The following is a 23504-nucleotide window of genomic DNA, read 5'->3' on the forward strand; positions in this document are numbered from 1 at the left end:
TGAATATTTACCTAATCAAGACGTTGCCTAGAAGATGCAAATTTTACATATATTTTTCAGGACTCGCCAATGATGGTGAGCTTCTCTTGATTTTTGCTCCAGGTGTGTATTTATCAGTTACTGACACAGGAAATGCTTGCTTGTCTCTTTTTGTAGAGGAGGGTCCCTTCTCTCATTTGAAACCTCGTCAGCTCAACTACAGGTTGTCCTGAGAGCCCTGGCTTGTCCCACCTCACCTGTCCACCAGCTCCTCCACTGGTCTCCCAGCTCCCTGGGTGGGGGGCGTCCACATTCGGCTTTCTCTTTCTATTCCTTCCTGGTCTGCGTTCACTTTTGACTATCAAATGGTATTTCAAATACCCAAGGAGTAAAATGTTCACTGTTGCAAATTTACTAACTGTGAATGAACGTAACTCAGAAAAGTCGCCATTGCTACTGCAATATACCTATTTTAGAGCCATATGAACACAAAACAGATCAGTCGAGGCAACAAGTGATTACTTTACGTGCACATTTGTCTCGGGCTCCCTTTAAATAGCCCCCTCCCTTAGCGCCTCTGAAACATGGTTTGATTTGTACCAGCATTTCAGGACTGACTCTTCCTCCTGCGTGTCTACTTGAGGACCATGTTAGCCTTGAGAGATGACATGCGCCTTGACCTTCAGTGGAACAGGAACTGGGATGTATTGTTTTGAAACCTATCTGTGCTTGTTTGTTCTCCTGGCTGATTTTCGATGTGGTGGTTACCACACTTCCCCTCTCACAGCTCCAGGGGTGGTTGTCAGAGAAACTGAGATCTCTGTGGCCAGATGGTCTTAGGATTTTTAGTGTGTTTTTCTGAGTAAACTCAACTGGGTTTCAGACTATTTCCAGGGATTTGACACGTTTCAGTCCTGTGTTTCTTTAAGGTTAAAAGTCACACATTGTGACAATTTCCTGGAAGAGAAAAATGGTTACATACACACACACACACACACACACACACACACACACACACACACACACACACACACACACACACAAACCTGGAAGAGTTTTACCATTTAAAGGAGAGGTGGGAAATACTAAATTCTCCTCTCATGGAGGTGGGGTTCATCTCCTTTGAACAAACACAGCAGCAATAGTGCCATTTGAACATTCAGGCAAACACGAGGTCTTTTTGGCCAGTGGTTTTCTCCAGAACGACTGCCCATCTGTCCTGTTGTTGACAACATTCCCATAGACCCTATAGTACCCGTGTCACTCCTAAAATCCCAGCAGTACTTCTCCTGTAGTCTTTTTTGTTGTCATTTTAAGTTTCAAAATATTCTTTAATGAAAAGATTGGGGTTTGGGGAGGCCCCCCAGAGGTTGCCTCCCCATCTGGGCAGCTTCCGCCCAAAGCAACAACTCTTTGCAGGGAGTCTGTCCTCTCTGTCTGGGAGCATTTCTCCATCCTTTTTGTGACCAAAGCTTGTTTCTTTAGCATTTAGAACCTCTTTCACTAAAGCAACATCTAGGCAGCATGTGTACTGCCAAAAACACCCCTTGGTAAATTTTATTGTACTTATATATGTCTATGCTTTGCAGTGTTGGCATACGCTTTGATTGAATGTACGGACTTTAGCCTTAAACACAGATCAGCCCGGCACTGTAGTTGAAAGGATGGGCTTCAGAGCAGATCAGCTTGAGCTTGAATTCTGGCTCTGCTGCTTAATCGCTATGGATGTGATGCAAATTGCTTATCCTTTCAGAACCTTGGTTTCCTCATCTGTGCGGTGGGAATTCTAAGGCCCACTGCATGTGGGGGTTTTTTTAGGGATTTTTTATGTGAAATATGTAGAAAGCTTGGCCTAGTGCCTAGTCCACAGCAGGAACTCTATCAACGGAGCTTCCATCGTCATATCCATCACAGGGGGTCCTCAGACTTTGAAAATCTTTAGGTTGAGAAACCCTCTATGAAATGAGACCTCAAGCAGGTCTGTAATACATAAAACACAACGAAGTAGCATTGTTCCCATGGAAGAGCAAGTGAGGGGTTCAGGCTCTTTCTCCCCCACCTGCCCCCTTATCTGCTGGTCTCCAAGCCTTTCCCACCCTCCTCAGTCACATCAGGAAAAAGGCTGAACACATATACATATATGTGTACAATGCTACATCTGCAGAATTTCTAAAGTTTCTAGCTTGACAAAGATGAGCAGCGAGTTTTTTCATCTTTTGACTCAGATCTGCTGACAGTTTTTTGTTTTTTGTGTTTTTTTTTACGTACTACTAAGTCTTCCAGAAGATATTCTGTTTCTTCGTCTTGTGCTCTCTTTTTGAGATGAAGTCCTTCAAGGTCAGGGAGCGCGTCTCTCAACTCCCTCAATAGCATCCCAGTATCTTGTATAACAAAGCTGCCATTTCTAGGTAGGCTGGAAGATGTTGTTTGAATGAAAGGTATCCTCGTTTCCAGCAACGCTAATTTTGCATTGATAAGGTTCATGAATGCACGCAGCATATTTGAATCACCTGTTGGGAAGGGTGGAGAAGAGACAGCCCACTTTTTGTTGAGCATGAGGGGAGCCTTCTCCACAAAGACTTAAAAACCTACCCAGCTCGTGGTAAGAGGATAGCGTCAGGGGAACTGAAACAGGAAAGTGTGACTCTGTCCCGCCTCCCTCTTCTTTCCAAGGTAGCTCGGTTAGCCTAGGACCAGATTCATGAGCTATTTCTAAAGAGGGCAGAGTTCACAAACAAGCCATGATAAGACAACAAGACATAAAAGCAAAGCCTACTATTTGAACCCAAGATTATCTGTTTGCCTTTGGAACAGCATCCCGCACACAGGGTGCTAAACAGACATATCGCAATGATGATGATTTTGATAAATCAATTCTCTATAGAAAAAAAATCTCTCCCTTACTAAAGAGAGAAAAAATTAAACAATGGTTTTCCCACTGGTCATGTATTTTAGAACCACTTTATTTGAAATGTCCCTGACCAATTATAGAACACACTCACATGCAAATACATTGATATCATTGGCAAATGAAATTTGGCTTCTCATTTACTTTTATGTAAGAACGTGGGGGTTTTTTTCTCTCAATTTTAAAAGTAGCAAATGCTTCCTTTAAAAAACAAAGCCAGCAAAATATTAAAACTATCAGGATATAAAATACCCACTATCCCAACTTCCAAAAATAACACGGTCAACATTTTAGTGGTTTTCCTTCATTCTGTAAATATCTGGTCTTTTACCTAAATAAGCTCTTTCATCAGTGGTATCACTGTAGCTTTAAATGTTCAAACTCTGTACTTCTCACTTGTTGTTTTGATTAGGAAAGGAATGAAGAGGGGACATCAAAATTGGAAAAACTCTGAATTTGAGTTTGAATCTGACTTCTAATCCCATTTCAACCACTATCACCTTAAAGACCAAATTAATCAGAATTTGGTTAAAAACTGAACTTAAACAGCAGACACAATGTTACTCCCTTACTTTAAACCATTTAGTGGCTTCTCATCTCGTTTTGAATCATATCTGAACATCTAAGCTCACCCTACAAGCCCCTGCCCCCTCTAGCCTCTCCCCATGGCACCAGCCTTCCTTCTCTCACTGGGTCAGGGCGGCCTTCCTCTGCACCTGCCCCCAGTCCGGGCCTCCTCCCTGGAACGCCCTTCACTGCCCTCTGCCCAAATGTCATCCCTCAGAGCCCTCTTCTAGATGAGGCCCCTCATGTTATCCTGGCCACAGCGCGCCGCGTGTTGCCTTCAGAGCATCCGTCACAGCAGGTAGTTCTCGGCACCATCTGCCGCTTGTCTCTCCCTTCCCAGAGGCAGCTCTGGGCAGCAGGGCCATGTCTGACCTGCATCCCGCACATGGGTCCTGAGACCTAGGATGCCCTCAGTAGGTACCAGTCGGTAGAGGAGCAATTCCTGCCCCGGGGAGGAGATGAATGAGACTAGAGAGCCCCTCTGGTTTCTTCCTTCCCCACAATACATCGTATTCTGTGAGTTTATGAAGTGGTAACTCACACACAGATTGACAAGCTGCCATTGCATGGCTGTTAGTTAATAAGCCTTCAAGATGCGGTTAAATGCCACACATCCAGAGAGGAAGTAAGTCTAATTATGAAATCTAATGTTTTGGTAAATAATACAGACCTGTGTCACCTGGTGCCTAGTCATATTTGTGTGGCGATTTCCTTAGTGACATAAACATTACTTGTTTTTCCCCAGTCAGAGCAGTAGTCATGCCGATGGGGCATTCAGGATAAACCTATAGTGTACATTCAACATAGGACAGTTTGCAAGGAGTGTGAAACTTGGCCTTGTAGAAGCAAGCAAGCATTTTGAAGATGTTCTTTGCACACAGTAGGAACTAAGCAAATGTGTGTTGTCGGATGGAGCTGAAGAAATCAGGGGAGTCAAGTAACCTCTTCGCATGCACAGCTCTGCACAGTAGGCGGCGATGAGCGTATTTAAAAGGCACTTGCCCCTAGATGTCACTCTTTTTTTTTTTTGGTAGTCTTTCAGTTTTTTGGGTTTCTATTAATTTTTTTTTTGAAAATTATACTTTTTTTTTGAAAATTATACTTTATTGGAGTATAATTGCTTTACAATGGTGCGTTAGTTTCTGCTTCACAACAAAATGAATCAGTTATACATATACATATGTTCCCATATCTCTTCCCGCTTGCATCTCCCTCCCCTCCACCCTCCCTATCTCACCCCTCTAGGTGGTCACAAAGCACCGAGCTGATCTCCCTGTGCTGTGCGGCTGCTTCCCACTAGCTATCTACCTTACGTTTGGTAATGTATATATTTCCATGCCTCTCTCTCACTTTGTCACAGCTTACCTTTCCCCCTCCGCATATCCTCAAGTCCGTTCTCTAGTAGGTCTGTGTCTTTATTCCTGTCTTACCCCAAGGTTCTTCATGACATTTTTTTCCTTAAATTCCATATATATGTGTTAGCATACGGTATTTGTCTTTCTCCTTCTGACTTACTTCACTCTGTATGACAGACTCTAGGTCTATCCACCTCATTAAAAATAGCTCAATTTCGTTTCTTTTTATGGCTGAGTAATATTCCATTGTATATATGTGCCACATCTTCTTTATCCATTTATCTGATGATGGACACTTAGGTTGCTTCCATCTCCTGGCTATTGTAAATAGAGCTGCAATGAACATTTTGGTACATGATGCTTTTTGAATTATGGTTTTCTCAGGGTATATGCCCAGTAGTGGGATTGCTGGGTCATATGGTAGTTCTATTTTTAGTTTTTTAAGGAACCTCCATACTGTTCTCCATAGTGGCTGTACCAATTCACATTCCCACCAGCAGTGCAAGAGTGTTCCCTTTTCTCCACACCCTCTCCAGCATTTATTGTTTCTAGATTTTTTGATGATGGCCATTCTGACTGGTGTGAGATGATATCTCATTGTAGTTTTGATTTGCATTTCTCTAATGATTAATGATGTTGAGCATTTTTTCATGTGTTTGTTGGCAGTCTGTATATCTTCTTTGGAGAAATGTCTATTTAGGTCTTCTGCCCATTTTTGGATTGGGTTGTTTGTTATTTTGTTATTAAGCTGCATGAGCTTCTTATAAATTTTGGATATTAATCCTTTGTCAGTTGCTTCATTTGCAAATATTTTCTCACATTCTGAGGGCTGTCTTTTGGCCTTTCGGTTTCCTTTGCTGTGCAAAAGCTTTGAAGTTTCATTATGTCCCATTTGTTTATTTTTGTTTTTATTTCCATTTCTCTAGGAGGTGGGTCAAAAAGGATCTTGCTGTGATTTATGTCATAGAGTGTTCTGCCTATGTTTTCCTCTAAGAGTTTGATAGTGTCTGGTCTTACATTTAGGTCTTTAATCCATTTTGAGCTTATTTTTGTGTATGGTGTTAGGGAGTGTTCTAATCTCATACTTTTACATGTAGCTGTCCAGTTTTCCCAGCACCACTTATTGAAGAGGCTGTCCTTTCTCCACTTTACATTCCTGCCTCCTTTATCAAAGATAAGGTGACCATATGTGCGTGGGTTTATCTCTGGGCTTTCTATACTGTTCCATTGATCTATCTTTCTGTTTTTGTGCCAGTACCATACTGTCTTGATTACTGTACCTTTGTTGTATAGTCTGAAGTCAGGGAGCCTGATTCCTCCAGCTCCGTTTTTCGTTCTCAAGATTGCTTTGGCTATTCGGGGTCTTTTGTGTTTCCATACAAATTGTGAAATTTTTTGTTCTAGTTCTGTGAAAAATGCCAGTGGTAATTTGATAGGGATTGCATTGAATCTGTAGATTGGGTAGTAGAGTCATTTTCACAATGTTGATTCTTCCAATCCAAGAACATGGTATATCTCTCCATCTATTTGTATCATCTTTAATTTCTTTCATCAATGTCTTATAATTTTCTGCATATAGGTCTTTTGTCTCCTTAGGTAGGTTTATTCCTAGATATTTTATGCTTTTCGTTGCAATGGTAAATGGGAGTGTTTTCTTGATTTCACTTTCAGATTTTTCATCATTAGTGTATAGGAATGCCAGAGATTTCTGTGCATTAATTTTGTATCCTGCTACTTTACCAAATTCATTGATTAGCTCTAGTTTTCTGGTAGCATCTTTAGGATTCTCTATGTATAGTATCATGTCATCTGCAAACAGTGACAGTTTTACTTCTTCTTTTCTGATTTGGATTCCTTTTATTTCCTTTTCTTCTCTGATTGCTGTGGTTAAAACTTCCAAAACTATGTTGAGTAAGAGTGGTGAGAGTGGGCAACCTTGTCTTGTTCCTGATCTTAGTGGAAATGCTTTCAGTTTTTCACCACTGAGGACAATGTTGGCTGTGGGTTTGTCATATATGGCCTTTATTATGGTGAGGAAAGTTCCCTCTATGCCTACTTTCTGCAGAGTTTTTATCATAAATGGGTGTTGAATTTTGTCAAAAGCTTTCTCTGCATCTATTGAGATGATCATATGATTTTTGTCCTTCAATTTGTTAATATGGTGTATCACATTGATTGATTTGCGTGTATTGAAGAATCCTTGCATTCCGGGAATGAACCCCACTTGATCATGGTGTATGATCCTTTTAATGTGCTGCTGGATTCTGTTTGCTAGTATTTTGTCGAGGATTTTTGCATCTATGTTCATCAGTGATGTCACTCTTAAGAAGGGTTTGATAGAAGTCTGGAGCCCCTACACGGTGTTGCTTTAATCTAGGAGGCCAGTTTCATCAGCCCCAGCTGGGTCACCACCATGGGCAGGGTTGTCCCCAAGCCAGGACGTCCCCAGGCCCCTCATCCAGCAGGCTCAGCCCTGCCCCCAGTCTCTACACAGAGTCCTGGCTCGGGTTCCGACGAACCTACATTCAGAGTCCATCTCTGCAGTGGTCTCGCTCTCACCTCAGATGCCAGGCTGTTGTAACTACTTCTGCCTCAGTTCCTCCTATTAACCTATTAACCCTGCCTGTTAACCTGCCCCTAGGCCTGAGGCCCTGCTGCCTCCTGCCGTTCGCCTTGCTGGAGACTCCCGTGCTCTCCCTAACCCAGACACGGGGACCGGGGGGCCACGGAGACTTTACCTCTGACACTCTTCTGTGGTACTCCCCAGTCCTAGGCTCTGACTGCCCTTACTCGCCTGCACGTGTATATACCTCCAACTGCCTGTACCTGGCGCCTGCCTGGCTGGGCTTTCTCAGCCTCCTGCCCCATCCTGTTTGAGTCACCAGACCCTGTTTGTCCCTATCCAACACGGCACAGCCAATTCAACACACGACTACCTCAGAGGTAGTCGACATGAGCCCAGGGAAGTCTCATGTCTTTACAGTTGAATTCCCTTCAGATATGACTGTTCCCTAATTCACCCTGATTTTTTTTTTTTTTCTTGAGGCACGCGGGCCTCTCACTGCTGTGGCCTCTCCCGCTGCGGAGCACAGGCTCCGGACGCACAGGCTCATCGGCCATGGCTCACGGGCCCAGCCGCTCCGCGGCATGTGGGATCCTCCCAGACCGGGGCACGAACCCGTGTCCCCTGCATCGGCAGGCGGACTCCCAACCACTGCACCACCACGGAAGCCCTTCACCGATTTTAAAGCAATGAATCTTGCCCCACATTGACCTTGACTTCGGCACATGAAGCATTCATTCGTCCTGCATTTGCGGATTATCTATGGTGTGGCAGACACACTGCTGGGCCCAGGTGACGCGAGCAGGGGCGTGGCCCCAGAGCTCAGCCAAAGAGATGCGCACATAGCTCTGTAGTGCGGATTTCACCAACGGTTTGCGGAGGGAGCAGTGATTCCTGTCCTGGAAGGTAGAATAGGGCCGTGGAGTGAAGGGAATGTTTTTATCCGGGGCCTTAAGGTCCGAGTTCATCTTCATTTTTCCTGGCAGATGCAGGAAGTCAGAAAGGAGAACATGAGCGAGGGCATGACGTTAGGATTTAGTATCAGTATTTTAGGAACAAAGAGTACAGTCGTCCAGAATGGATGGAACCTAGGTATACGTGGGCGTGTGGAGTGGAATTTGAGGCGAGAAGGGAAATTTGGATCCAATTTGAAGCAGTGCATGGGCTGCATTAGGGGGTAGAGAGCCAAGCAAAAAAGTCACTTGGAGCTCAAATGATTAATCACAAATTAATGTAATGAAGGCCTATTATAAGTCAACAGGGAGATGAGTTTGTTGAGTTGTTCCTAATATATTGAGTTGTTAAAGGATTTGCATCCTCTTGGGATTTACATCCTGGCCCACTAACGAGGTCGAGCTCAGCCTCCTGTATTCCAGTACTGAAGGCTCCAGTACTTCCTCCTCTCTCCACACTCTCCATCAGAAGATGCCTTCAGAGAAGTGTCCGCATCAGCCATGGGTAGAAGCCTGCATATGTCAGCGTGATTTCTCTGCCAGCTGCAGACTTGCGTGGGCTTGTAGAATTGTTAGGACTTAGATAAGCTTGCCAAATTTTATCACTTTTCTGGAAAACATATGAGCACAAGACTGGAAACGTGGCCTTGGACTGGATTTGTGCCTTAATCCACCAGCATGCGGTGTCACTCGGTTCCTAAGATTAGACCCCTGTTACTTTTAAACATTTATCGAGATTAACCTTCTAACTGGCATCCTTCTCACAGTGTTTAGTTTCTCTTAGAGAATTGTTTTGTCTTGTAACAGAATATTATCGAGGACATTATTCACCACGTTACAAAGTGTACTTTTTATAAAGATCCTCTTGCAAAAGTTCTATCAGGTCTTAGAAAAGTTGTGCTTCTCCTAAACAAATAGATTTTTTAAATCTTCTGAACATTGGATGAAGTAACTGATTCGATTTCCCTTTTGGATGAAGATACATTTGAAGGCCACCCTTAGCAAGAATATAGGATGTGTGATGTATAGCTTTAGTCTCTTTTCCAAACCCATTGTGGATCCCTTTACTTTTTCTACCCACTTCTAATTAATGTTACTGTGACTTTTTTTTTTTTTTTTCCGGTACGCGGGCCTCTCACTGTTGTGGCCTCTCCCGTTGCGGAGCACAGCCTCCAGATGCACAGGTTCAGCGGCCATGGCTCACGGGCCCAGCCGCTCCGTGGCATGTGGGATCTTCCCGGACTGGGGCACGAATCTGTGTCCCCTGCATCGGCAGGCGGACTCTCAACCACTGCGCCACCAGGGAAGCCCTGTTACTGTGACTTTTGTGTATCCAAATATTGCACCTTCAACCCTTTTTGGAACAAGGCACAAATAAACACACACACATACATACAGTCTGTTTAGAACAGTTGACTAAAGTAGAACCATTTAATTGTACCCTTAGGTTTCTAATGAGCTTCTAGCTAAACACTTGAGAAGATGGCAGTACAGCCCTTCCCCCTGGTAGACAGAGCTAGTCTGGGAATCATTTCTAAGTCCTTAAAGATGGCAATCCTAAGTCAAACTCCACAAATGCAAGTCCAAGCGTCGGACACACTCTTCTTTCAGATTTACCAGATTCCAGCATTACTAGGTCCTAACCATTGACCTTCTCTGTTTTGCCAAAATAACTTCTAAAGGCATTGCTTAGCCAACTCATTGATTTTTATTAAAAAAATGAAATTCTCTTTGATAAATCTTATTTTTTCTCCCCTGTCTCTGAGGAAGGAGACAGGGGAGAAAAACTAATAGTAATAGTAATGTGGCAGACAGAGGCTGCATTATTATTTAGGAAAAGTAGGTGGCTGAGGACATTTCTTCTCATTGATGAGTGTATGTGAGTGTTGTCTCTCCCTCCTCTCAGCCTGGATTCTTTTTCTGGAGTTTCTGTTTTATGGCCCTGAGGTTACTTCCTTATTTTTGTAGCTGTGTACACTAATATTTCACTTCCACTTTGTTTCTAGATGAGAATGGAGGCGTTTGGTTTTAAGAAAAAGTAGGACTATTCCACATGACCTTGGACTGTCTAAAGCAGCCACAGTTCATTGGTGGTTAAAAAATTAATAGACTATGCATAGAGAGGACTTTGTTTTCAGTATAGTAAACTGATAAGTTGGGACAGTGAACGAATCAAGTCAAAGTGTTGACCCTGAAATGGTAATAGTTTCCTTTGTTCTTAAGACTTAGGAGAGGGGTAACTGTAAAAAGCAACCTTTCCTTTGGTACTGGTTGCTGTCATTAAGGCATTTGAATCAACTCTGAAATAAAGAGCAGATTGCCTACTATATAGGCTCAATCTACTTATTAGCTACTAATGGGTAGTGGTCCAGCCAATGACAGTAACAATGTTACACTGTTCCCCACATTCACACTAGTTAACAAGTATCTTAAACCAAGTCCTGGACATCAGGTTCTTCCTTTCCCCCTTCTTCTCTGCTCCATAGTACAGAGCCGCAACCGGCAGCTGAGAAGGACAGGATGAGGTTGCATGTGGTCAGTGGCCGGCAGCCCCGGCAGAAGGGAAAATTCTGTTGCTACAGCCAGTAACTTCTGTGTTCTGTGCTTCCCCCCGAGCTCCCCAAGCCATATCCCCACAGCCCCTCAAACCACAGGCCTCTGCTGAGGCAGCACAGTCAGGAAGCTCAGACAGACCCTATGGCTGAGTCCAAGGGCAGAAATGAAACCCCTGGGGCTTGAGCAGGCAGAGCAAGGGCCCACCTGGGCCCCTCCTAGCGAGAGAACCATCTGCTATGTAGCCAGTGTGCTATATGCTTCCACCATCCCCCTCACCTCCTGGGGCCAGCGTCAAGACACCCCCTCCATTGACTCTGGTGGGAGTGGGGCTCATCTCCGTCCTGCCCTGGCCCAGCCCACCCCTAGGTCTCTGCTGTCTGAGGGGACTTTTTGGACAGGTGGTCTAGATGGCAAGGTGACCTCCTCAGTGATGAGAAGTGTGTGACTTCTTACACTGTCAATAATAATAGCCAACCCTTTACATAGCACTTGAATCTCACCACAATCCCGTGACACGGGTACTGCTGTTATTATTATTCTGATTCTAAGATGAGGAAACCAAGGTCCAGAGAGGTTAAGTAACTTCTCTGACGACAAACAGCTTGTCGATAATAAAGCCACGAGTTGAGTCCAGGCAGTGAGGTGTGACTGTGTGCTTTTAACCCCTGCTCCACATGCCTTTAAGCAAAAGATAATTAAGTCTGTACCACGTCTCTAAGTCTGCACCGCCGAACAGAATTTACACAGTGTGTCTGACCAGGATGGAGCGTATGGTTAAATTTGGAGGTGAAATTTCGTTCTCACAGAAGTGACCCTTGGGTGTGAAAATTAGAATTAACTGAATAAATTCAAGCCAGCAGAAATTCTTTATCTAGGAGAGGTGGCCTTGGAGAACAACAGGACAGTTTCTTCCCTTTCATACGTCTCTCTGTGGCTACAGCGATTGGTGAATCGGTGCATTGCCACTTAAAATATTTACTGAGCACCCATGGATTGGTGTTATAATGACTTGACCCCAGATTAATTTTCCTCCTCAAAATGTTCTTGTTAAAGAGTTTGACCACACAGTGGGCTCAGACAGCAGGGGATCTGCCCGGAGCCCCCAGTGGACAGAAGGCTAGAAAATAATTAAAAATCAGAATGTCCTCTAATTCAAAATCGAAAGGCATCCCCATATCTGCCCTTGTGAAAATTGTGCGAGTTGGCCAATTAATGAGACTGTTGCCTGGGGTGAAGTCTGCCCCTAGCCTGTGTAATTGCCAAGAAATGAGAGAGACCTCAGTGGGTCCTAGGGATGAGCAAAAGAAAATGATTTCCGGACGTAAGTGGAATCATTAAGAATGCAAGGGCGCTAATGCACCACAGCCGCTTCCAGGGCGCAAGAGTTGCCTGGACCAAGGCAGGAACAGCCCAAAGAGTGCTGAGTCTCCTGCTCTGTGGTAAGTAAGCAGGGAGGAGATGCAGAGTTCACCTCCCCTCCAGGTAGGGAAGGGAGAGGACTAACATTTACTGAATGCTCCTTATGTACCACCCTCTATGTTGAGCATTTTATATATATTGTTTGACTTAAAAAATGCCAGAATAGTCCATGGGTTTTTGTACCTGGACAGGGTGATGCGTACACAATCCAGTCTTGACATACAGAATGACACAGGCCTGACCCCCACTATCATTGGGGTTACCCTGCCACGTGCAGGTGACACAGACAAGATCATCTAAAAGCAAAATCACTATTAAATTTTTGACCGGTAAACTTATATTCTTTATTCCTATGTAAGTATTTTGTGTCCATTTACCAAAATGGGATTGTACTGCATGTAGTGTTTCATACCCGCTTTTTAAAACTCGCTTTTACATGCTTATTAAATACTCTTCTACAGGATAATTCTAGTAGTTACAGAGCTATGTAGGTACTTTCATAAACCCTTTTTATCGATCTCCGAGTGTAGGATATTTAAGTTGCTTTCAAGGTTCCACAATGTTAAACAATGTTCTAATGAACATTCTTGTAGATAAATCACTGCAAAATTATCTAAATTTTTTAAAGGTAAATCCCTAGCCTGGAAATTGCTGGGTAAAAGGATTCTGACATTTTTTAAGTCAAGTTTATTGAAGCATAATTCAGAGAGAACGGAATTCAGCCTTTTCAGGTGTGCAGTGCTTTGAATTTTGACAAAGTTATGTAACCACCACCACAATTAAGTTATATAACATTTATAAGTATTTTAAAGCTCTTGATGCATGTTGTCAGTCGTCTGCTAGGAAAAGTATACCATCTACCATCTAGTCCCATCTACCATCAGGCTATGAAAGGTGAACATTAGAGATTATCCTTAAACATTTAAAAAAAAAAAAAAAAGATTTTCCAATTTCGTATGTGAATGTTTCCATCTCATGTTCAGTTACATTTATTTGATTACTAATGAGGTTGCATATTTTTTCATATGTTTGCTATCTGGTTTTATGTCTTATAGTATGATATACTATATCTTTGGCCTACATTTCTAGCCCACTGTTTATCTCTTTCTTATTGCTTTGTAAGAGCTATCGGGGGCTAGGGATGAAGAAGTGATCTGTCATGTTGCAAATGTTTTCTGTTGTCATTTGCCTCTTTTAATATTGTTTATAGCTTTTTTTTCTCAAAAATTTGAAGTTTCCATAATCTATCTTTTCCTTATGGATTCCACCTTGGAAATCAGCTTCAGAAAGTCCTTCCTTTCTCATTCCATGATTATTTAAATATTTTCCCTTCTTCCATTTAAATGTTTAATTCTTTTGGAATTTATTTTGGTATATCACATGGGAGAAACTTTATTTTCCGCCCAAATTATGAGCCAGTTGTACCACCCCTGGTGATCAAATAATCTTTTCCCCCACTAATCTGAGTCACCTTTATTATATATTTAATATGTACTTAGATATGTCTCTGAACTTTCCATTGTGTTCCACAAAATTTCTTATCTTTTTTGGAGAAGAATAGGTACTATATCACACAGTTTTAAATATTATAGTTTTATAATGTGCTTTAATATCTAGGATGGCAAGCACTGTTTTTCGTTACTATATTTTTTCAGAATGTTCTCTCAGGCCCTACTTATCCCAGATGAACTTAAAAACATATCTGGGTTTAAATATCCAATAGGAATTTTTATTCAATTTCATTATATTTATAGATTAATCTGAGAAAAATTTTTATCTTTATAATAGTTTTATCACTGAGGAACATGCCATGTCACTCAACATGTTCAAGTTTTCTTTTACTTACTTCAGTAAATGTTTACAGTTTTTAAAAAATGGGTTCTGCATGTTTTGTGTATCTCAGGAATTTATGTATCTCAGGTGTTTATCTCAGGAATCATGGGGGTTTTGTTACCGTTATTCACAGCATCCTTCTTTTTACTTTCTAACTGGTGGCTCCTACTTATAGCATTCTATTTATTAATTTTATAAAAAGCTAGTTTAATAAAAACTAGTTACAATAGTATTTTAATTTTCTTCCCCTTCAGTGTTCCTAGAAGACAATGGTTATTTGTAAATACTAATGATTTTACCTTCACTTTTCTGATCTTATACATTTCTTTTTCCCAGACTCATTATTCAGAATGATTGTGACTGGTAATTTCAGATCATTCTTCACGTCATTTCATTTTTGTCACATGTTAAACTACATGTTACTTTTATAAAAATCAAAAGTGTGTTTTTATCCAGTACCTTATGATGAGCTACTCTTGCAAGTTTCTGATAAACCCTAGTTGCCTATGGAGTGTTATTCTCTTAACATTTTACTCAGTATTTTATTTGAAATATTTAAACCTGTAATCATTCATTTCAGTCTTCTTTAATATGCCATCTTTGCCAAATTATGATATTAAGGTTGGACTATTCTGATTTTGTAAAATTGGGAACCTTGCAACTTTTTCTTCATGTTGGAACAATTTAATTGGCATGAGCATGCCTGTTGCTTCAGAAGTGGGCTTAACTCACCTGTCACCTACTCCAAGGCTTTTAGAGAAGGCACCAGCCATAGCATTGTTGAAAGCCCTCTCTCACTCACTATTCAGAATTTATTTTAAATTCCCAAAGGTCATTCAACAATTTTGAGAGTCAGACAATGAAAAACTAATTCATCTGTTTTCTTAGTATAGGACACATTGGAAAATAAAGATGAAAACTACCTAAATCTCAAACACCACATTTCCATCCCTTCTTTGGATTCCGTTAGCTCTTGGCAAACATTATTTATGCTTACATAAAGTTATGTGATGCCTGGCTGGTGTTCAAAAACTGACTCATTCCTCTTCAGGGACTACAGAAATTTCCACCCTCATTTGCCTAGAAAAGAGATGGAAGTAAAAAGAGTAAGAAATAAGATGAAACTTACTGTATCAGTTAGTTTTCCTTGAGCACACCCTGGGTGTATGCAACCAAACTACATTTCTTCAGAGATTATAAAAGCAGTCTGTGTTCTCAAGTTTTTCATCTGAGGCAGGGGACCTGCCTTGCTTGTGATGATTTCCTCGCAGGGACAGGATAATGTCATGTAAATTGCAAAACAGCCTGCTGGTCTTCAGCCTACTTCGATGCCATAACAACAGTTAACAGCGTTTTCTTTCCCTTTATCCAGGATGTCTGCGTCAAGGCTTACCTAGCCCTTCGTCATCACACAAACCTACTCATCATCCTCTTCTCCATGATGCTGATGACAGGAATGCCCCAGTTAACCAGCAAAGAAGATATCGAATACATTCGGGACGCCCTGACAGTGGGGAAGAGCGAGGAGGATGCTAAAAAGTATTTTCTAGATCAGATTGAAGTTTGCAGAGACAAAGGATGGACTGTGCAGTTTAACTGGTTCCTACATCTTGTTCTTGGCATCAAACAAGGGGAGAAACATTCTGCCTAATACTTTGGGCTGGAATTTAAAAGCTTTAGATCTGTACGGCGGTCATCAAACTTGATTTAAAATGTCCTAGGACATTATGAAAGCTGCCACTTGAGAAATATAGCTCTTTCTCTAGCTGAACTCTTCACTGGAGAAAAATATTGGCACGTCTGACTGTTTAGGTGATGTTCAATTTCAGCCTTATTTGCAGGTTTGTTTTTTTCTCATTTGTCTCCATGATGTTGGAGAACATTCTAAGTTTAAACAGCCTAATTCCTTCCTCATTGTGGCTGATGTTTTGACTATCATACTATTGAGTACTTCTGGAAATTCTTTAGAGTAATTGGTAACATCTCTTTTCATCTGGGCTTCTTCTCAATTTGGGTTATCCTTGTGTTTCTCAAACTCTTTTCAGAAGAAAAAAATATGATCATTGTAACCTTTGTCTCATTCCGTAAATGACACTTCCGAACAGCCCCTCCATGGTTGCAGATGTTAGCGATGTGCTAAAAGTAAGCAAAGCGAGCTAGTCTCTTCAGGGTCTTTTGTAGTTAGGTTCTCTTACCACTGAGACTCACAAACACAAAATGGAACATCTGAACCTTTGTGCCCTGGCCCTTCTCCACTGGTCTGGTTCCAGGGTTAAGAAGAGCAAAATTTGTCTCAACTCTGCCCACAGAGCAAACTTTCAAGTGCAATTATGATAGCCTTCTTAGCATAGAAACAGGAAATAACTAAAGGGACTCATTTGGGGCCTTTATATTTCCCCCCCACACTGCCTCTCTTCTTCTTCACTTTCCACATTCTCACAGCTCTTTATGCAGAGTTGTGAAAGCTTCAAGAATACCTTTACCCTAGAACTCAAAATTAGTTGAAAAGAATTTCTCCTCTAGGGATACTAGAATTTTAGGTACTTATTTGTAAAGATGTTTGCTGGAGTTTTTAAAAAGTACATTATTAAAGGAGACATTCCTGAAATTATGGATGTTTCCAAATGCCTTCATTTCAAATTTTGGTCTCAGCAGTTTTTTCTTTCTTTTTTAATGGAAGAAGATATTTAATACCTAAAACAGTTCTCCAAGTTAGGAAGAACACTACTTGCCCTAAGCATCTTGCAGTTTAAAGGACTTCTACACTCCCACACATTCTTCACATTTTCTAAAAGTAATTCAAATGTCTTCTTTAAAATCTATTTTCATCTCTTAAATATTTTCTATTTATTGGAAGTGTTAACAGAGAAAGATCATTAAATTATTTATAAAATATCTTAAAATGACCTATAGTTCATACTTGACCTAGAAATAACTCTGTTAATGGTGTCTATGTTTTAAGTTTAATGAGATATAAATATATATTTAATTTTTAAGTTTTCTAAATAGATACCTGTTGGACTTTGGTGTAGCCCAAACCTTGCCTTTTGAGTATGCAAAAGCCCAGTGGTTCTTAACTCTGGCTGCAAATCAGAATCACCAGGGTTACTTTAAAAATGTACCCTGCCTGAGCACCCACCTCGGCTTGTAATCCATTAGTTTGGGATGAGGCCCAGACATCAGTGTTTGCCTAAGTACTCCAGGCGATTCTAATATGCAAGCAGGGTTCAAAAGCCCTGCACGACCCTTGAAGGTGCAGGTGACACTGCTTCCTTTTCTACTGATCCTTTTCCCAGCTCCTAAGGTATCCAGAAAAAGCTCCTCTTCCTTGACAACTCATCCTTTTAAAATCACACTTATCACTCTGTACAGAGGACCATGCCTGTAATGAAATATTTATTCCTCTGTGTTAATGGAGAATAGACATTTTGTAGCATTTTTAAACCAACTATTCCCCACCATTCTTTTTTTTTTTTTTTTTTTTTTTTTTGCGGTACACTGGGCCTCTCACTGTTGTGGCCTCTCCTGTTGCGGAGCACAGGCTCCGGACGCGCAGGCTCAGCGGCCATGGCTCACGGGCCCAGCCGCTCCACGGCATATGGGATCTTCCCGGACTGGGGCACGAACCCGTGTCCCCTGCATCGGCAGGCAGACTCTCAACCACTGTGCCACCAGGGAAGCCCCCCACCATTCTTTTGAAGAACAAAAGGAATGATGCTTTCTCATTCAGAAGAGGATGTTTCTTTGTTCTTATATAGCACAGTCAAGCTCAGACCTTGCACGAATTCCACTTGTTATTTGAGTTGCTCAAGAAATCATCTCAATGACAGAAGAATGACAGAGGATTGTATTTATATTTAACCTATTGGTGCATGTGTGTACAAATTTGCTCTTCCAAAGAACAAGTTCTTTTGTTACGCTGTTTTGTATATATATGTGTCACATTGGGGTTGATTCTTCCCTATTCCAGTGAAGGTACAATTTTAACTCTGTAGACATACAAATAAACAAAAATCCCCTTTGTGTGCTTCCTTCATCATCCCCAATGACCCACAACTTCTGTATCTTTGAAAATGTGCTAGAACCTGGGTCATCTTGCTATCGGGAGGAGATGTTGGGGAACTGCGCCTACTCTATCTTCAGTGCCAGATGAAAACAGAGATCACAAGTCAGATGGTTCAGGTCAAAGCAGCTTATATGTGTATCCAGGATGGGTTACATAATTTGCAAACCCAGGGCAAAATGAAAACACAGGGGCCGTGGTTCACAAATCATTACAAAATTCAAGACAGCAACAGCAGAGCACTAAACCTTCTGAGCGTGCGTCACTACCCAGCTCACAAGCCCATGGAGCTGACGCTGGACACGTGTGAACGATGGCTTTGGTGCTCAGCTTACATTTAGACCACGCCTGTGTGAGTGCAGTTTAACGTTCCAGATCAAAATGTTGCTTCTGCTCTAATTGAAATACCTCATCTCTATGGCTGTACGTGAAGTCCTAAAACACAGGCCCATGGCTTTGGAACTGGAACTATGGCCACTAAAGGAAAGCAAAGGGGATACTGTAGCCCTAGTCCCACATGACTGCATTTGACTGGCTTTGGTGATTCTTCGGTGAGAGTAGGGGGAAGTGGAAACTGCAATAAAGTATATCAACTCCTAGAGCAAACTCTTAATTTTAAAAAATTAACTTTGTTAAATAGATCGTTTACAAGAGTCAAATTATTTTTTAAAGAAAGGTTAGATGTCGGAATTCTGCACAATTTGGAGGCTGTTAGTGCTATATAAATGGAAATTAGTTATTTTTGGAAATGAGTCTGAAATATAATTTAGAAAGTAAGTTTCTGCAGCAAATCCTGGCCTTTATGTGGTAAGTGAGTCTCTCTTTGACTTGTGAGATAAATTGTCAATTATATTTTACTATGTAAAGAAAAAAGAAATTTGGATTTTTAAAGTTTCTGCTGTATTATTTTCTGTTTAATCCAACCGAATAATTCCGGTCATGAAATCTGGTTCTAGTCTGGGTGCTTGTCTGCATTTGCCAAAAACTCATCTTCAGGACAGACGCTGGGGAACTAAAGCACACACCTTAGCTTAAGTGAGCCCAGAGAGCTAGCCACTCCCTCTTCCGGACAGTCTCATCCTCCCCACTTGCATTTATATTTTCATTGCAAATTGTTAAATGTAAATTTAAATAAAAGAAGGAATCTGATATTGTGTGTTCTCTGCATACATTTTTCAATGTCTGAAGGTTCAGATATTCCTAAAATTCAAATTTTCTTTCAAGGAATCTTTACTGAGTGCCCACTACTTACTAGACACTGTGTGATGTATTGGATATGACCAACGATATCCAATACTAGACCAACCCAGTCCCAGTCCTTAAAAAGTTTATAATTTGCTGGTGAGAGTAGACACTTCATGATGGGGGTTGCTGTGGGTTACACTGCGTCCCCCCAAAACATATGTTGAAGTCCTAACCCCTGGTATCTGTGAATGTGACCTTGTTTGGAAATAAGGTCTACAGATGTAATCAAATTAAGATGAAGTGGGCCTTACATATACCTGGACAAAACTGTAATTCAAAAAGATACATGAACCCCTATGTCCATATCAGCACTATTTACAATAGCCAAAACATGGAAACAACCTAAATGTCCATCGACAGATGAATGGATAAAAAAGATATGGCACATGTATACAATGGAATACTACTCAGCCACAAAAAATGAAATAAGGCCATTTGCAGCAACATGGCTGCAACTAGAGATTCTCATACTAAGCGAAGTAAGTCAGACAGAGAAAGACAAATACTGTATTATATCACTTATATGTGGGACCTAAAACATGACACAAATGAACTTACCTATGAAAAAGACTCACAGACATAGAGAACAGACTTGTGGTTGCCAAGGGGGAGGGGGGTAGGGGAGGGGTGGACTGGAAATTTGGGATTAGGAGATGCAAACTATTATATATAGAATGGATAAACAACAAGGTCCTACTGTATAGCACAGGGAACTATATTCAGTATCCTGTGATAAACCATAATGGAAAAGAATATAAAAAAAAGAATGTAAAAATTTTTTAAATAAAAATAAAAAAGATGAGGTGGGGGCTTCCCTGGTGGCACAGTGGTTGTGAGTCCGCCTGCCGATACAGGGGACACAGGTTCGTGCCCCACTCCGGGAAGATTCCACATGCCGCAGAGCAGCTGGGCCCGTGAGCCATGGCCGCTGAGCCTGCGCGTCCGGAGCCTGTGCTCCGCAACGGCAGAGGCCACAGCAGTGAGAGGCCCGTGTACTGCAAAGAAAATAAAAAAAAGATGAGGTGGGCCCTAATCTATTATGAGTGGTATACTTAACAGAAGGGAAGGAAGAATGCCTTGTGACGGAGGTAGAGATTATAATCATGTGTCTACAAGCCCCAGGAACTCCTGGGGCTTCCAGAAGGTAGAATAGGAAAGGAAGCCTCCTCCCCTAGAAGCTTCCAAGGGAGCATGGCCCTGCCAATGCCTTGGTTTCAAACTTTCTAGGCTCCAGAGCTGTGAGAGAATACATATCTATTGTTTTAAGCCACTCAGTTGGTGATTCTTTGTTATGGTATCCCTAGAAAACTAATACAGTGTCAATAATGAAAATTTTTGTGGGGGTTTTTTGGGGGTTAGGGGATCACACAGTTTAGGTAAGTAAAACTGTTTGATATTTTCTGCTGTTACCAACAAGATTGAATTGTGAGCAAAATACATAACAGAGTGCTAATATTCTTAATATATTAAAAATTTATAATAATTCAGTAAGTAAAAGATAAATACCTCATTGGAAAATATTCAATTCACACACAGAAAATGCATTGTGGCCATTAAGCGTATGACAGCAGACCCCAAATCACTGTTGATTAAACAAATGCAAATTAAAACCTAGGTTCCTCTTCCCCATTAGATAAGCAAATATTGGTAATGCCCAGAGTTCGTGATACTTTGAAAGAGCAGTCTATCACACTGTTGAAAGCAGAGTATGTTGGTAAATTCATGCCTGGTATTTTGTCAAAATTTAGAAAATGAAGAAGGTATCTATTCTCTGAGCCAGCAAGTCCACATCCAAGAATTTATCCTTCAGAAATTCTTGGACAGGGCTTCCCTGGTGGCGCAGTGGTTGAGAGTCCGCCTGCCGATGCAGGGGACGTGGGTTCGTGCCCCGGTCCAGGAAGATCCCACATGCCACGGAGCAGCTAGGCCCGTGAGCCATTGCCGCTGAGCCCGCGCGTCCGGAGCCTGTGCTCCGCAACGGGAGAGGCCACAACAGTGAGAGGCCCACGTACCGCAAAAAAAAAAAAGAAATTCTTGGACAAGTACGCAAAGACTTATGGATAAAAACAGTTGCCTGCACTCTTTGTAATAACCAAAAATTGGAAACAACTGAAAAGCCCCTCCTCAATAGCACACTGATTAAATCATATCCATATGCTGGACTGCAATGAAGCCCTTGAAAAGGCAGATCAAAATCTATTGACATCCAGGTACATCTATGACCTGCTGAGGAGTGAAACAAGGTGGTTACAGGACAGTGTTACATCAAAGTTACGTTCAAGCTAACATGTAGGTTTGCACATGCATTAAAGGCTGGGGGATATACTCACACCAAACGGTTAGTAGTGATTTTTTTTTTTTACCTTGCATTCATTTTTTCTCTTGCATTTTGGGGAATTTGACTTTCTATTAGTTGAATTTCTTAACAAGGGATAAAAAATTAAGTCTTTCAGTTTTGGGGAAAAAATGCAGTCTGCATGATAATCTTATCCTTTAGCTTACATGGAGCCTCATTAAAAGCTCAGAAAATTTTGTTTCTCAGAGGGAAAATAATCACGTAAAGTCAATAATTATCAAGCACTGACATCAAAGCTGTTGTTGGAATTTCTTGGCATCAAGACGACAATGGCGAAGTCTCCTGTCTTACAGGACCCTGCCTGATTGTGATCTGTTTACGCTAAGGCTGTCAGTGCTTTTGGAGGGGGGCCTCCAGCGCTGCTCTCTTCAATCATTAAGCAATGCTTTGCCCGGCTCAGTTCTTCTCAGCTCTTCAAACCTGTGCAGCCCGTGTGGCCATGCTGAGCTCTCTAGCTCATGGTTAAGGCTCCCCTTGGAGGTGCAAACTGCCTCATTTTCACTTCTCATGAATGTCAGATTTTTTTTCCCTACATGTTTGCTTATTAGTGCAGCTTAAATCTCACTACCTGCTGCTTTGGTAAGAATTTTCTCTTCTGGGAGCTGGGCTCTGAGTCTGAGTTCACCATGCACGGGTTGATCTAACTTGGGAGGATGTAATGGGGATGGGGACCTGCCAAGGAACATAAAATCCCCTTGCAGCACCTCAGAAGCACTCCTCTGTGTTTCACAGCAGATGGCCAGTCATCGGAGAAGTTTTATACTCAGAGAATGAAACTCAGAATTCTTTTGATTACACTGAAGAGGTAAAATCGGTCCCTACTGTCTGCAGAGATGCACCCACCATCACCTCCACCGTTTCCAGCCACGTGCAAGGTCTGTGGCTGAACAGCACCTCCCATCGCCAGATGTATAACACCAGCTGTTAGGGACCAGTCGGGCCTCCCACCCAGCAGCTTGCCTTTGCATCATCACCAAGCACCTGTGCTACAAAACAACCGGCCTGTGGCTACTGAGGGCTTCCACTGGGGAAATCCCATGTCCACAAACCACTGCCAAACCCCTGACCTCTCTCCAACTCATGGTTCTGGAAACCAGAGAAGATAATTATTGGAAGCACCTCCAATTGCTTAGACAATCTTTTTTTTTTTTTTTTTTTTTTTTTTGCGGTACGCGGGCCTCTCACCGTTGTGGCCTCTCCCGTTGCGGAGCACAGGCTCCGGACGCGCAGACTCAGCGGCCATGGCCCACGGGCCCAGCTGCTCCGCGGCATGTGGGATCCTCCCGGACCGGGGCACGAACCCGTGTCCCCTGCACCGGCAGGCCGACTCCCAACCACTGCGCCACCAGGGAAGCCCTAGGCAATCATTCTTCACGGTGACAGAGAATATTCTGCAGGTTTCATTGGGTAGATGTTTTTGACTCCTTTAATCTATGGAGACTGAAAGGAGTCTGAGCCTTGAGAGCTCCTAGTGGAAATACTGGACGATTAGCCAGTACCTTGGCGGTAATCCTTTCGAGAGTCTGTGCCAGATGTTGCAGGGGAAGTCTGGAGTAGGTGCGGCAGTAAAGAGAGTAGTTAAGTGGCTTTGGCATTAGACCATTCCAAATTCAAGCACTGATTGTCACTTGAAAAAACTGTCTAATCTCTCTAAATGTCAGCCCTCTCCTCTGTAAACTGGGAGGACAGCAGTACCTCATTTGCAGG

General features: G+C 42.1%; 1 protein-coding gene across 1 annotated transcript in view; it reads left to right on the forward strand.

The window, feature by feature from the left end:
• PIK3CG (phosphatidylinositol-4,5-bisphosphate 3-kinase catalytic subunit gamma) overlaps positions 1-16126 on the forward strand; it is a 31077-nt gene extending 14951 nt beyond the window's left edge. The window contains exon 10 of the mRNA XM_082662397.1: positions 15506-16126. Coding sequence (XP_082518523.1) covers positions 15506-15784 — 279 coding nt within the window. The 3' untranslated portion in view covers positions 15785-16126. The remainder of the gene's footprint in view (positions 1-15505) is intronic.
• Positions 16127-23504: the final 7378 nt, after the last annotated feature.

The sequence above is a fragment of the Grampus griseus genome, assembly GCF_964374135.1.
Source record: "Grampus griseus genome assembly, chromosome: 9".
In the NCBI taxonomy this organism is placed as follows: Eukaryota; Metazoa; Chordata; class Mammalia; order Artiodactyla; family Delphinidae; genus Grampus; species Grampus griseus.